Here is a 16,191-nt window from a genome sequence, read left to right on the forward strand (position 1 = left end):
GAGAACATTCCAGAGTTTAGGAACACTAAAAGCCCTGTTACCTAGAGTACGCAGGAGGACACGTGAGTTAGAGGAGCGTAAAGTGCATGTCGGAATATAATTCTCTAAGAGTCAGTGAAGATACCTCAACACTGGTGTAATGTGTTCCGAGATCTTGTATGGGTCAATACCCTGGCTGCAGCGTTGAACATACTGCAGTCTGTCTAACAGCCGATTGGGGAGACCATGTAATACTGCATTACAGTAATCAATACGAGATGTTACAAATGCATGCATAATGGTCTCAGCAGCAGAAAAAGAAAGATATGGGCGGATTCTTGAGATGTTCTTGAGGTGATTGAAGGTGGTTTTACACATGTTTTAATATGAGGCTCAAATGACAGTGTTGTGACACCCAAATACACACACTGTGTAATTGTAGGGTTGTGGAGAAACTCAAAGAGAGCCAGAGATTCTCCAGCAGAGATGTCAATGGCAGAGGCGTCTCTGGGATTAAACACTCGTGCACAGATTTATTAACTTGGCCCAAGAGAATGTAAGACGGTCCAGGTGGTCAGTGGGGGGGCAGAGTCTGGTGGGCTTCCAGGGACAGAAAGCAGGTCAGTACACGAGGAGATACAGGAGAATAAGAACGGCTCGGTAGTCCACATGAGAGGCCTCTGCAGCGAGGTCATGCGCCCCTAGTGGTGAAATTAGAGGTTGCCCGGGTGGTATGCATCACAATAATAATAATAATAATAATAATAATAATAATAATAATAATAATAATAATAATAATAATAATAATAATAATAATCTTTATTTGTATAGCACCTTTCATACATACATGTAACTCAAAGTGCTTTACAGAATAAATAAAAGAAACATTAAAAGGAGATAAGACAAAGACAAAAAGACAAAAAGAAAATGTTAAAAGAAATTAAAGATAAAAATATTAAAATAACATAAAAAGTAAAAAGTGAAGTAAGTAAGATAATAAAAAGTAAAGTAAATAAGATAAAACTATTAAGCTAGAGTTTCTTAACTAAAAGCGGATCTAAACAGGAATGTTTTGAGACTGCTCTTAAAACTATGCAAGGATGAAATGCCTCTGAGCTCTTCAGGAAGAGAATTCCAGAGCTTTGGGCCATAGTGGCTAAAAGCACCCTCGCCAATCTTTAATCGGCTTTTAGGAATCACCAGTAGATTACTGTTTGAAGACCTGAGAGACCTGACTGGAACATATCTAACCATCATTTCACTTAGGTAAAGAGGGGCAAGACCATGAAGACATTTAAAAACCATGACTAGAACCTTAAAATCTATTCTAAAGCTGACAGGTAACCAGTGCAGTGATGTACACACAATATGTATTATAATTTTATAATTCACGCTTTCTTTCTCTCTCTTTCTTCTGAGGTGCCTGTGTGGTTTTAATTATATGAAATCAAAAATGCTTTTCTTGTCTTTCTTTGTTTCTTGACAAAACAGAATTTCTTTTCAAACCAAATGAGATTTTGATGCTTTTACATCTATATCTTTTATTTTCAGGGCGCAACTGAACAATTATTTGTGTGTGTGTGTGTGTGTGTGTGTGTGTGTGTGTGTGTGTGTGTGTGTGTGCTCATTTTTAGAAGAGAGAGGTGTAATTGAAATAGTATGACTGGATGTCGGACTGCACATGTGCATTTGGGTCTGTGGCACATTCAGGAGTGGAGATATCTACTGTAGTCTCATATCCTTTAGGAGTGGAGATATCTACTGTCGTCTCATATCCTTTAGGAGTGGAGATATCTACTGTAGTCTCATATCCTTTAAGAGTGGAGATATCTACTGTCGTCTCATATCCTTTAGGAGTGGAGATATCTACTGTCGTCTCATTGGATATCTACTGTAGTCTCATCCTTTAGGAGTGGAGATATCTACTGTCGTCTCATGTCCTTTAAGAGTGGAGATATCTACTGTAGTCTCATATCCTTTAGGAGTGGAGATAGCTACTGTCGTCTCATGGGATATCTACTGTAGTCTCGTCCTTTAGGAGTGGAGATATCCACTGTCGTCTCATGTCCTTTAAGAGTGGAGATATCTACTGTAGTCTCGTCCTTTAGGAGTGGAGATATCCACTGTCGTCTCATGTCCTTTAAGAGTGGAGATATCTACTGTAGTCTCGTCCTTTAGGAGTGGAGATATCTACTGTAGTCTCATGTCCTTTAGGAGTGGAGATATCTACTGTAGTCTCATGTCCTTTAAGAGTGGAGAAATCTACTGTAGTCTCATATCCTTTAAGAGTGGAGATATCTACTGTAGTCTCATGTCCTTTAGGAGTGGAGTTATCGACTGTAGTCTCATGTCCTTTAAGAGTGGAGATATCTGATAAAGTTTGCTGAAGGATTCTGGGACTGGTGTTCCTGACATAGATAGATATATATATTCAAAGATATAAAAGATATAGATATTCAATACTGTATTAGATAAATATTCTATTTTTAATAACAAAATATAAAATTGTCTGCAGTAATTCACTTGGTGCAGTAATTCTGGGGATGAACACTTGTAATATTGGATGTAATGTTCTGACAACCTTTATACCTTTAAACCTAAATAGTAAGACCATTGGCTCTTACCAGTGCCCAGAGATGCAAGACCTCACGATTATACGGCTGCCTTCCACATGCCAAGGACACAGTGGGAAGTAGAAAGTAATGGACTTTTAATTGCAGAGGGAGGAATCTCTCATGATGCATATGTGGACAGAAATATAAATGACTCAGAGTATATATCTACACTATATATCTACACTATATATCTACACTATATATCTACACAGGTGGAGTCAACAGACCTGATACCGTCATAAGAAGAGCTGTAATGCCCAACTGAATTAATCAAAGTCACGACTGAAAAATCAAAAAATGAAAATTTCAACTGATGGGCTATAATCACACACACGTGTAGTAGTGTCAGAAGAGAGTGGGTCCACACATTATTAACACAGAACTGATTTAATGAGCCTCTCCAAACAGCTCCACACACATCTGATGGCTCTTCAGGTAGAGCACCAAAACTTCCAGACATAACACATGAACACAGATCAGGTAGAACACACTTCCAAAACCTCCAGACATAACACACGAACACAGATCAGGTAGAACACACTTCCAAAACATCCAGACATAACACACGAACACAGATCAGGTAGAACACACTTCCAAAACATCCAGACATAACACACAAACACAGATCAGGTAGAACGCATGGAGCCAGTCATTTGTTTACACGTAAATCATTATGAGATTAAGGACACAATAGGTGTGGAGTGTGGCCTTCCACACTAACACATCCTGGGGCCAGACCTTGTCTTGTGTTAGTGCACTGTTGTGCGAGTGTGTGTGTGTGTGTGTGTGTGTGTGTGTGTGTGTGTGTGTGTGTGTGTGTGTGTGTGTGTGTGTGATCTCGTTGTGTTGTGTTAGTGCACTGTTGTGTGTGTGCATGTGTGTGTGATCTCCTTGTGTTGTGTTAGTGCACTGTTGTGTGTGTGTGTGTGTGTGTGTGTGTGTGTGTGTGTGTGATCTCTTTGTGTTGTGTTAGTGCACTGTTGTGTGTGTGTGTGTGTGATCTACTTGTGTTGTGTTAGTGCACTGTTGTGCGTGTGTGTGTGTGCATGTGTGTGTGTATGTGTGTGTGTGTGTATGTGTGTGTGTATGTGTATGTGTGCGTGTGTATGTGCGTGTGTATATGTGTGTGCGCATGTGTGTGTGTGTGTGTGTGTGCGCATTTGTGTGTATGCATGTGTGTGCGTGTGTGTGGCGAGTGTGTGTGTGTGTGAGTGTGTGTGGTATGTGTGTGTGTATGTGTGTGTGTATGTATGTGTATGTCTGTAAGTGTGTGTGTATGTGTGTCTGTAAGTGTATGTGTGTGAGTGTGTGTGTGCGTGCGTGAGTGTGTGTATGTGTGTGTGTGTATGTGTGTCTGTAAGTGTATGTGTGTGAGTGTGTGTGTGCGTGCGTGAGTGTGTGTATGTGTGTGTGTGTGTATATGTGTGTGTGTGTGTGTGTGTGTGTGTGTGTGTGTGTGTGTGTGTGTGTTCTATCACAGCTCCTCCTTGCGTTTTATGATCAGTTTCCGGACCATGTCTGCGATCAGTGGGCGTATCTCACTGACAGACACACGGGGGCCCCATGAATCCACCACTTTACCATCTACGTCAATCAGATACTTCCAGAAGTTCCAGTCTGGTTCCTTCCCAGAAGATTCTGTGGACAGACGGGGGGAGGGGAGGGGAGGACAGGAGAGGAAGAGGGGGAAGGGTAGAGGAGGAAGAGGGGGAGAGGAGACGTGAAGTACTGTTGTGTGTCTTTAGTGCATTCATCACTCTGCTGCAGGACTGTGCTAGTGAGCGTCACAGGTACAGCAGAAACATGAGACCTTGAGTACACACACTCACTCTACTCTAAAACACACACAGCACCCCATCCTGCATTCCACACAATAATGAACATAGATGTTATTTTTGTATGATGTAGTGGCGGTGCTGCATATTTCCTGTAATTGGAGGCTGTTGGCTCAGCGCCCTGGCATTCACGTGAGGACACGATGTCTCTCCCCACACACCTCAGCATCCTTCAACACATCTGCACACTGACGTGAACAGATACAGCAGCTACGCAGAAGAGCTGACAGGCTGGTCACACACAGTCTGTAGGGTCACACACAGTCTGTAGGGTCACACCCAGTCTGTAGGGTCACACCCAGTCTGTAGGGTCACACCCAGTCTGTGGTGTCACACCCAGTCTGTAGGGTCACACCCAGTCTGTGGTGTCACACCCAGTCTGTAGGGTCACACCCAGTCTGTGGGGTCACACCCAGTCTGTAGGGTCACACCCAGTCTGTAGGGTCACACCCAGTCTGTGGGGTCACACCCAGTCTGTAGGGTCACACCCAGTCTGTAGGGTCACACCCAGTCAGTGGGGTCACACACAGTCCGGTGTCATGCTCTCTCTCTCTCTCTCTCTCTCTCTCTCTCTCTCTCTCTCTCTCTCTCTCTCTCTCTCTCTCTCTCTCTCTCTGTCTCATTTTACTGTCGCCATTTATTATTATTATTATTAGGGTTCACACACATAGTGTGGGAACCCTATTGTAATTGCTCGAGTTTTTCTTATTATTATTATTTTTCAGGCTGTAAAACGCATACTGCAGCCTAGACCGTAAGGCCCAGAAACACCAAACTTGGCAGACAGGTGCACCAGAGGTGCAATGAGGGAAACCCAGACAATGACCCACATTGGCCTGATGGTGGCGCTATAGCGCAGCATTTTGTGTTTTGGTCCATATCTCCTACACCGTAGGTCATAGAAACGAAATTCCACTTCTGATGGATTCCTTGGCTAAAACCAAACAAAAAAGCCTCAAGGACCCTTTAGCTCCGCCCACTTAGATTTCGAGTTAATTTGCATAATGTGCAAAATCGCACACATCTTTGGGCCCAAACTTGTCCCTGGATTTTTCACATACATGCACATATGTGGTATCAAAACGTTCAGAAGAGTCTGAACTTTAAAATCTATCCAGCAAAAATGCTAATTTCTTCACTACCTAGTCAGTATAAGCCAATCAAATGAGGGGGCGTAAATTCAATAGTAAATTTTGCGCATATGGAGCTCTAACTTAAGAAAACTTGCATGTAATGAGATGGCACTTCACAGACAGCTTCCCTGTGAGGGTCTGGGGCAGCTCACAGAAGTTGCCATACCTCACCTGCTAGGGGGCGCTATAACATGCAAAAATTTGCCCCATGCACTCAGATTGGCCGATCCACATGAAACTTGACAGACATCATCTATGGGCCTCTGGAAACCAGGTCCTAAAGCAGACATGCCATACTTCCAAAATGGCTGACGTAATCGGCCAATCAGTGATCGGCACGCGTTTGACAGGCTTACCATTGGTCGATCTGCACGAAACCTCTTGGGTGTGGACAAGTGCACGCCCCCCATGACATAATCCAGCCGGGTGTCGATTGGCCACTGGGGGGCGCTATTGCAAAAAAAGCAAGTATATCCCCTACATAATTCCACTTGGGAACATGCAATTGGACTCTTTTGATTCCTTGCAGTAGTGCGAACAACTTTCCCATTACATGTCCTATTAAAAAATGCACAGTTTATTTACAGTTAATAATAGTTTGAAATCATCACTTTTCATACTGCTCCTAGGATTTTCATACTATCATGTCAAACAAAGTCTTATAATACTCTACAGAGTGTGAAATCAAAAAACAATCCAAAGATTTTGGATTTGAGGACACTTATACCTGCTAAATATTTTTTTAATGGACAGCATCGATACATATAATATTCATATTCTTAAAGCTCTTTCATATTTTATCCAATTCTGACCAAAATGCACAAGCCCATTCAGAATCCCATCCTCAACAAATTTGTCAAGTTTCATCTAAATCGGTTATCGTATGGCTCTACAGTGCAGTATTATATACAATGCATAAAAATGCATGTAAAGTCCCTCTGTCACCTTCTCCTTCTCACACGCACGCAAGCTGAAACTCACACACACACTCAGTCTCTCTCACACTCTCACCCACATTCCCCCTCCCATCTCTGTGCCCTAAGTAAACATTGCTCTGGCTACCTAGATCTCTCTGTGTCTATTAACCAGGCACACACACATACAGGCGCAAGCAGGCCTTCCTATAGCATTCACAATGACACTTCCCTAGCCATACCCACCCATATCTCAGTGACTAACACATGCTCATACAAACTGATATTTGGCTTCTTTTTTGTCTCTCTCTCACACAAACACACACCTTTATACCTATATGTATGTATTGTCATAGTTTGAGTACATACACTACCACACACACACACACACACACACACACACACACACACACACTTCTACCTAAATGTATGTAAAGTTTGTATGCATATCTATAGTATATGTATAGTATATGTCAGTCATGCCAGTGATGTCAGTCATATCAGAAATGCCAGTCATGTCAGTTACATCAGTCATGTCAGTCATGCCAATCATTTCAGTCCAGTCATATCAGTCATTTCAGTCCAGTCATATCAGTCATGTCAGTCAAATCATCAAATCATTACAGTCATGCCAGTTATGTCAGTCATGCCAGTCATGTCAGTCATGTAATGCCAGGCTTTGCAGACTACATTCATACTTTGAATACACGGGCAGTCATGTTAGGCGTGCTAGGTGTACAAGGAGTGAAATAACAAAACATAGTCTCTGGCTCCCTCAATCTCTCTCTGTCTGTAATATAGAGGCCCAATCATGTATAGACAAGTGCAGGCCTTCCTTTACTGTTCACATAGATGCAGCCCTAGCCAGATGTGCTATTTTTGTGTCTCCCTTTCTGACACACGCAGATGTCATCACACTCTATCTGTAGAGCACACACTGACCAAACCCAAACAGCTTCTTTTCACTTTTAGGTCTAAAGGACCTTTTGGGCTTCCTTTTGCCTATTGAGGCCAAAATGCCTATTGGTGTGTGAACCCGCCAATCGCCGCTTGCGGCTATATTTATTATTTATCTTTATATTGCATAGCCACTAAACCATTAATATACTAAGCAGCTACACAAAGCAGTGCAGCTGTGTCCTTATAACACAGTGTATCTGTGCATGAGGACAGAGTGAGCAGTGATAGTGTGTGTGTGTGTGTGTGTGTGTGTGTGTGTGTGTGTGTGTGTGTGTGTGTGTGTGTGTGTGTGTGTGTGTGTGTGTGTGTGTGTGTGTTTTTCTGTGTATGCCTGTTGTAAAGCCACAGCACCCCCCATCCACACACACACACACCCTCACCCACACACACACACACACACACACACACACACACACATACCTAGGTACAACAACCTGAAGAGTAAACAAAAAGTGAGTGGACAGAGTGAATAGACAGAGTGAGTGGACAGAGTGAATAAGACAGGGTGAAAAGACAGAGTGAGTGGACAGAGTGAGTGGACAGAGTGAGACTGTAAATCATGTGTTAGTGTCTTCCACTGTCCTGCGTCCAGCGCTGCGTTCAGTGACGTTAACGGCCGCTGCCAGCATCTCACCTGCTAGGGTCAAGCTGTGAAGGGACAGAATTGAGCGGCACAGTTGCCGTGGCGCTGGTTGCCGTGGTGCTGGTTGCCGTGGTGCTGAGAGACTCCTCACCTGTTAGGTACTTGAAAGCGTTGTTGGCTCCAGTGCCCACCACGGCGATCTTACTGAAGAGGGGGAAGGAGGCTCCGTAGACGCGCCGCACCAGGCCGTCGATGTCTTTGTCGCTGCCGGGCTCCTGCTGGCCAAACTGGTTACAGGGGAAGGCGAGAACGTTGAAGTGTGATGGCCCAAAGTCTCGCTGTAGCTGCTGCAGGTCACGGTAGTGCTCCTCTGTGAAACCACACTCACTCGCCACGTTCACCACCAACGACACCTGACCACACACACACACACACACACACACACACACACTCAGGCCACTGATTTCAGTCATAGTAATATCACACAAAGCTAATATGTAATTCTAATACCTGGTCCATGTCTGAGAAGAAACTTGAGCCAGAGCAAGAAACTGTGAGAAGAAGAGAGAGTGAATGAGAAACTGTGAGAAGAAGAGAGAGTGAATGAGAAACTGTGAGAAAAGAGAGAGTGAATGAGGAACTGTGAGAAGGAGAGAAAGAATGAGAAACTGTGAGAAAAAGAGAGTGAATGAGAAACTGTGAGGAGAGAAAGAATGAGAAACTGCGAGGAAAAGAAGAGAGAGTGAATGAGAAACACGAGATTGGCTGGACGGGAACTTGATGTGCATCTATTAAAACAGCCATTAATGTGCAGGTTTCATTAATGTGCAGGTTTAATTAATGTGCTGCACTGTTGGTGGAGTTCTTGAGTCTTTAATTTGATAATAACTAATGCACACATTAAATGGGCTGTAATAACTGAGAAACGTTTCTTGTATGCCCATTACTTATTAGTGTGAAGTAAGCGGAAGACACTGTTAGTTCTTTACAAACCCATAGTCCTTCTCAGGTCATTACAAACCCACACCCCTCCTCAGGTCTTCTTTACAAACCCATAGTCCTCCTCAGGTCTCCTTTACAAACCCACACCCCTCCTCAGGTCTTCTTTACAAACCCATAGTCCTCCTCAGGTCATTACAAACCCACACCCCTCCTCAGGTCTTCTTTACAAACCCATAGTCCTCCTCAGGTCTCCTTTACAAACCCACACTCCTCCTCAAGTCTCCTTTACAAACCCACAATGCTCCTCAGGTCTCCTTTACAAACCCACACCCCTCCTCAGGTCTTCTTTACAAACCCACACCTCTCCTCAGGTCTTCTTTACAAACCCACACCCCTCCTCAGGTCTTCTTTACAAACCCACACCCCTCCTCAGGTCTTCTTTACAAACCCACACCCCTCCTCAGGTCTCATTTACAAACCCACACACCTCCTCAGGTCTCCTTTACAAACCCACACTCCTCCTCGGGTCTTCTTTACAAACCCATACCCCACCTCAGGTCTCCTTTACAAACCCACACTCCTCCTCAGGTCTCCTTTACAAACCCACACTCCTCCTCAGATCTCTTTACAAACCCACACCCCTCCTCAGGTCTCATTTACAAACCCACACTCCTCCTCGGGTCTTCTTTACAAACCCACACCCCACCTCAGGTCTCCTTTACAAACCCAGGTTTAATTAATGTGCTGCACTGTTGGTGGAGTTCTTGAGTCTTTAATTGGATAATAACTAATGCACACATTAAATAGGCTGTAATAACTGAGAAACGTTTCTTGTATGCCCATTACTTATTAGTGTGGAGTAAGCGGAAGACACTGTTAGTTCTTTACAAACCCATAGTCCTCCTCAGGTCATTACAAACCCACACCCCTCCTCAGGTCTTCTTTACAAACCCACACCCCACCTCAGGTCTTCTTTACAAACCCACACTCCTCCTCAGGTCTTCTTTACACACCCACACTCCTCCTCAGGTCTTCTTTACAAACCCACAACCCACCTCAGGTCTCCTTTACAAACCCACACTCCTCCTCAGGTCTTCTTTACAAACCCACAATGCTCCTCAGGTCTCCTTTACAAACCCACACCCCACCTCAGGTCTTCTTTACAAACCCACACCCCACCTCAGGTCTTCTTTATAAACCCACACCCCACCTCAGGTCTTCTTTACAAACCCACAATGCTCCTCAGGTCTCCTTTACAAACCCACACCCCACCTCAGGTCTTCTTTACAAACCCACACCCCACCTCAGGTCTTCTTTACAAACCCACACCCCACCTCAGGTCTTCTTTACAAACCCACACCCCTCCTCAGGTCTTCTTTACAAACCCACAATCCACCTCAGGTCTCCTTTACAAACCCACACCCCACCTCAGCTCTCCTTTACAAACCCACACCCCACCTCTCCTTTACAAACCCACACTCCTCCTCCGGTCTTCTTCGGCTGAGCTCCTTTATCTTCATCTCCCTGGTAAAGATCTCTCCCCACAGAAGTACCGTAGTCTAATTATTTCCTCATTTAAATATGATGTCAAAATGTGTTGCCTCTGTCGCACAACTAACGTCGACCTCTGACCTCTCCACTATGTGTGCTTGTTCCTAGTGTCTAAATGTCCTGTGTTTTTGTGCTGTTTACATGTTCTGCATATTAACAGTTGTAAACAGATTTGGGTAATTGTACATAAGTATTTCATTATTATTATTGTCTGAAGTTAGTACTTATTCCAGGAGTTAATTCAGGCCATTGGCACGGTTATGACTAAGGAAAAAAGTAGATATATTTGTACAAAACACACTATATCTCAACATAAAGGTGTTCAACACTTGAGCAGCAGGCATGATGACAAAATAACACATTTGAATTATAGTTATTAGAATAACACAAACTCCAAAAGCACAAATACAAAAGAAAGAAAGGGAATAGAAACGAGAACGTGAGATTAACATGCCATTTTATAACTATTGTGGTAAAATCAGCCTGCGCCAGTGTTTAATCCACCGTTGTTAAACACTGACCTCTAGTGGTTACTCTTATGTAATTACATAACAGTGTCAGTATGTTATTTGACGAAAATAAAGTATTTGTACTAACTGGAAAGAGTTAACAACAACACAAAAAGGATATCGTATGACCTTTACATAGAGTTAACAATTAAACATAAAATAAATTCAAACGTCTCATAAAAAGTAAGTTCTAAGCGCAAACACACGGAGACACACGCCGTCTTGCGGGAGCGCGTTTGCCACGTAGGCACACGCAGGAAAGAGACCCGCAACGCGCGTGTAGTTAGTACTTTATTAAAGACCCGTAAAGCACGTGTAGTTAGTACTTTATTAAAGACCCGTAAAGCACGTGTAGTTAGTACTTTATTAAAGACCCGCAACGCGCGTGTAGTTAGTACTTTATTAAAGACCCGTAAAGCACGTGTAGTTAGTACTTTATTAAAGACGCACAAGGCAAAGAAACGGGTCGAGTGGCGAGGCGAGACTTCAGGCAGCATGCTGGAGACACGTCGGGTGGTGTAGGGACGGGTGGGTCCCGCCGCTCCGTGCAGGTCAGAGGTGGTTAGTCGTCGGTGCTGCTCGGTCCGGGCTCACGGACGTGTCTCGCCGCGGCGACACTCACCGAGCCGCGGTACTTCTCCAGGGACACTAATCTGCCCCGGACGTTGACCACCTTGAACGTGTAGAAGTCCTTCTGCTTGGCCTCCGCCGCGCACCACGCCAGCAGCGCCGCGTACACCGCCAGCGCCGTCGCGACCATCGCTGCAGCCGTCTCGGTGGCGCGCGTGCCTGTGTGTGTGTGTGTGTGTGTGTGTGTGTGTGTGTGTGTGTGGCGGAGACGCGCAGCGCGCCGCGCGTCTGGCCGCGGCGACGCGCGTCTACCCACAATGCTCCCTGCCCACAGGTTATGATGGCGGCCGCGGCTGCAGTTCTGACCAGGGCCTCGAATGAGATAAACAAAAACACGGAGAGACCGCGGAGCGCGCTCGAGTAACGCGGGGCGGGGGAGAGCTTTAGAAAACCAGCGCCACAGTGTTCCGTGTCCGCTATGCGCCACTGATCGAGGCGGACTACTGAATCTCGGTAAGACCAAACTTACAGGGACACGGTTAACGTGAGCTCGCGGGGCAGCTAGCATTAGCATCGCCGTCTGTTATTGCGGGTGGCGTTAGCGTTAGCATTATTGTTAGCATTAGCATCAGCGATAGCATTAGCATAGCCGTCTGTTATTGCGGGTAGCGTTAGCATTAGCATTATCGTTAGCATTAGCATAGCCGTCTGGTATTGCGGGCAGCGTTAGCATTAGCATTATTGTTAGCATTAGCATTTTCGTTAGCATCAACGATAGCATTAGCATAGCCGTCTGTTATTGCGGGCAACGTTAGCATTAGCATTATCGTTAGCATCAGCGATAACATTAGCATTAGCGTAGCCGTCTGTTCGCTGCACAGCGGCGGCCAAGCGGACCCCGGACGCGGTGTTCGAAGCGCCGCCGCTCGGGTGGTGTTCGCCCGCGTCTGTGTGGGCCGCTCGGTGGCGCGTCGGGGTAGCGGGGTCCGGGTAGCGGGGTAGCGGGGTCCGGGTAGCGGGGTCCGGGTAGCGGGGTCCGGGTAGCGGGGATGACCTTTCAGGTGAGTGTGGTCGGCGGGCCGGGACACTCAACCCGCGGCTGAAGCGTCTGTTGGTGTTTGGGCTTCACCAGCAGCAGCTGTCAACTGAAACTAGTGGCCTGGCGTGGATTATATGTGTTGTTATTATTAATGATTATCAATTATTATTGACCGGAAATAGTGCGGAAATATAAAGCAGATCACATGATGTAAGCGTGTGTCTCGCACTCTGCCCTGTAAGTGTGAGTGTTGGTAAAACCTTTTGGCAGTAACGTGAATAAAGTCTTGATCAGTTTCACCAACGTTGAACTTGACTTCATTTGGGGAAACCGTTATTAAAAACGTGTTCTTGTTGTTGGATGTCATGTTAATGATGTAGTTTAGGTGTATGAAGACTTGATTACACTTGGACAGGGATTTTTTTTTGTTGAAAACAGGAAGCACAATGTAAATGCAGAGAAAAGAAACACACTTTGCTCACACACTTTGCACACTTTTCACTGATGTGGTGACTTTTTTATTTTGTATTTCCCTGTGAACCTGTCTAGATGTTGTACTCCAGGACTCTTCTATGTTTTGAAGTGGGTTGTGTCTGCTCCTCCAGGTTCCTCCACCCGTTGGCCGTCTGCAGCACAGCGCTGGGCCTTTTCCCCTTGTGTAGTTTTTAGTTGATCTCCGGCGGCAGCATCAGAATGGAGGAAAATAAAAGTCCTCTCAAGGCAGCTCGGGCGGCAGCAGGCAGAGCGGCTAAGTCCCAGCAGGACGGCTCGTCTCAGAGGGACGCGGGCAGGACCGCCGGCCGGCCCAAAGACGGCGTGGGGCGGACGAGGGGAGACGGGTCGGGCGTCCACGCCGGACGAACTTCGACAGGAGGTCCTCAGGACCGGGCCAGGCCCCGCCGCCTGACGGGCAGGACCGGCTCTGGGGAGAGAGGCAAAGGAGCGAGCCAGGCCCAGCAGGACGGCAAGGCGGGCCGGGGTGGCGGCCCACGCGGGCACATGACACATCAGGACCCGCTCAGCACTCCAGATGAGAACCGCCCTCGCAGTAAACCCTCTAGGCCCATGGGGGTGAGGGGCGGCCACCCCGGTGAGGACCGCTGTGGGGTCAGGGGTCACCTGTGGGGCAGGGTCGGGTGGGGCACACTACACCATGACCTGTTACGCTATGACTAGACACTTTTGTAGTTGAAGCCCTTTTGCTGATCCAGTATCCAGTTATTTCATGTCCAGGAGTAGGGATGCACCAATTCACGTTTTTCACTTCCGATACCGATTCAGATATCTGAGGATTAGTATCGGCCGATACCGATCTGATAGAGTAAAACAGTGCTGAATCGACTTAAAACTTTATTTATTTATTTATTTATTTATTTATTTATTTTTTACAAACATACTGAATTACAAGTTTATTGAAAACTCTGCCCCAGTATAGCACACTTAAACACACACAAAACATGTAAAAACACCACAACTTGCATTTGTTCAGTCAGTGCAATTATGAATATAACATTGAATGTAAAATAAATAATACCAAAGAACCTGAAACTGACAAAAAAAAATAGGTTCACAACTTTGATCAAACATGAAAAAATAAACTGCAAGAAACCTTTGAAATGGTTCAAGAATTCTAAATATCATTTTAAATAAATAAGGAGATGAAATAAGAGAAACGGCAATACCTATGCGGCTAGTTTGCTAGCGCAGACATCACGCAGAGCACAAAGCATGTAACGGCCAGAAATATGTGTACTGTCTCTTTAAGGGAGCGAGTTGAGCGCGCGTTTGGAATATTGTTGTATTTTAGCTTTCTGCCGTAGACCGACTCAGACCACAGCTCTTTTATTTTATCTTTAATTTATTTCTGTAAGTAATGCATTCAATGAGCTTTGGACAACTCACCAGTTCATGTATGAACAGTCAAGTAGTGCTGGAGCCCAGGTTTATTTTGGTCAACCAGCAAATAAACGGACTAAGTGTAATAGCACCAGCGTGAGTACGAGTCAGTGATTCACCTCTCCTCTGTGTGCTTCGTGTTTCACTCGCCTGTTAACTGTCCAAGTTCACTTCTATCTGGGACAGAGTGGATATTTAAGGTTGAACTAACTGAAAAGTTTTACAAGCATAGAATTAGACTGAATAATCTGTTTTTATGGATCGGTCACATTGTCACCGATACCCGATCTAGAATTTTTTCCAATATCGGGACCGATACAGATATTATCGGAATCGGTGCATCCCTATTCAGGAGTCAGGTCGAGGAGGGTTAGGTTAACGCTGATCTGATTGGTTGGTCTATATGAGGGGGCGGGTTAGGTTAACGCTGATTTGGTTGGTCTGTATGAGGGGGCGGGTTAGGTTAGACGCTGATCTGATTGGTTGGTCTGTATGAGGGGGCGGGTTTGGTTAACGCTGATCTGATTGGTTGGTCTGTATGAGGGGGCGGGTTAGGTTAACGCTGGTCTGATTGGTTGGTTTGTATGAGGGGGAGGGTTAGGTTAGACGCTGATCTGATTGGTTGGTCTGTATGATGGGGCGGGTTAGGTTACCGCTGATCTGATTGGTTGGTTTGTATGAGGGGGTGGGTTAGGTTAGACGCTGATCTGATTGGTTGGTCTGTATGAGGAGGGCGGGTTAGGTTGACGCTGATCTGATTGGTTGGTCTGTATGAGGGGGCGGGTTAGGTTAGACGCTGATCTGATTGGTTGGTCTGTATGAGGGGGCGGGTTAGGTTAATGCTGATCTGATTGGTTGGTCTGTATGAGGGGGCGGGTTAGGTTAGACGCTGATCTGATTGGTTGGTCTGTATGAGGGGGCGGGTTAGGTTAACGCTGGTCTGATTGGTTGGTCTGTATGAGGGGGCGGGTTAGGTTAACGCTGATCTGATTGGTCTGTTTGGATCTCGTTCTTAGGTGAGGGGTCGGACAGACGCCCCGCGGGAGAGTCGGGTCCAGATGTGGCGGGTTTAGTGGAGGAAGGATCGTTTACCTCCGACCAGCAGCTGGGCCTCAAACAGGCGGAGGAGAGACTTCAGAGGGACTACATACACAGACTGGTTAAGGTAACACTCCTGTGTCCCCGGCGGGTGGTGTTGGGGTGGTGTACTCCACCTCTGATCCTGCACAGGACCGTCCTGATTTGGCCTGTCGCCGTCTTGGTGAGGAGGCCGCTCTATAGATAAGACATGTGGCCAGACTACCTGACATCACCACACTAGCATTATGTCCATCACCTCATAGACGTGTAGCCGGGTAGGGTGGGGTAACACCTCCATCACCACATAGACGGGGTAGGGTGGGGTAACACCTCCATCACCACATAGACGGGGTAGGGTGGGGTAACACCTCCATCACCACATAGACGGGGTAGGGTGGGGTAACACCTCCATCACCACATAGACGGGGTAGGGTGGGGAATGGGTTTTTATGGTGATGCTTAGGTTGAGAACAGGAGCTGTCTAAGTATGAATTGCTAGCTCCCTACGATGACAGTTTCAAGGTGTGTGTGTGTTTGTGTGTGTGTTTGTGTGTGTGTTTGTGTGTGTGTTTGTGTGTGTGTTTG

General features: G+C 45.8%; 2 protein-coding genes across 5 annotated transcripts in view; one reads left to right on the forward strand and one right to left on the reverse strand.

Annotated features, from left to right (window-relative positions):
• Positions 1-3,354: 3,354 nt before the first annotated feature.
• On the reverse strand, positions 3,355-11,836 carry gpx7 (glutathione peroxidase 7). Its single transcript, XM_076990087.1, has 3 exons — positions 11,644-11,836; positions 8,171-8,432; positions 3,355-4,232 (listed from the first exon to the last, which is right to left on the reverse strand). The coding sequence occupies exons 1-3, from the start codon at positions 11,779-11,781 to the stop codon at positions 4,069-4,071; spliced, it is 564 nt and encodes a 187-aa protein (XP_076846202.1). The 5' UTR covers positions 11,782-11,836; the 3' UTR covers positions 3,355-4,068.
• A 47-nt stretch (positions 11,837-11,883) lies between these two features.
• Positions 11,884-16,191, forward strand: part of tut4 (terminal uridylyl transferase 4) — a 37,221-nt gene continuing 32,913 nt past the window's right edge. For 2 of the 4 annotated variants that reach the window (XR_013125150.1, XM_076990079.1), the window contains exons 1-3: positions 11,888-12,104; positions 13,236-13,720; positions 15,543-15,691. Coding sequence is in view for 3 of the 4 variants with exons in the window: in XM_076990079.1 (XP_076846194.1) it covers positions 13,324-13,720; positions 15,543-15,691 (546 nt within the window). In the remaining variant the exon portion in view is untranslated. Of the gene's footprint in view, positions 12,105-13,235; positions 13,721-15,542; positions 15,692-16,191 lie in introns of all 4 variants that reach the window. The other 2 variants (XM_076990082.1, XM_076990081.1) reach the window with 2 other exon arrangements.

This window comes from Brachyhypopomus gauderio, unplaced genomic scaffold, assembly GCF_052324685.1.
Source record: "Brachyhypopomus gauderio isolate BG-103 unplaced genomic scaffold, BGAUD_0.2 sc73, whole genome shotgun sequence".
Classification (NCBI taxonomy): domain Eukaryota; kingdom Metazoa; phylum Chordata; class Actinopteri; order Gymnotiformes; family Hypopomidae; genus Brachyhypopomus; species Brachyhypopomus gauderio.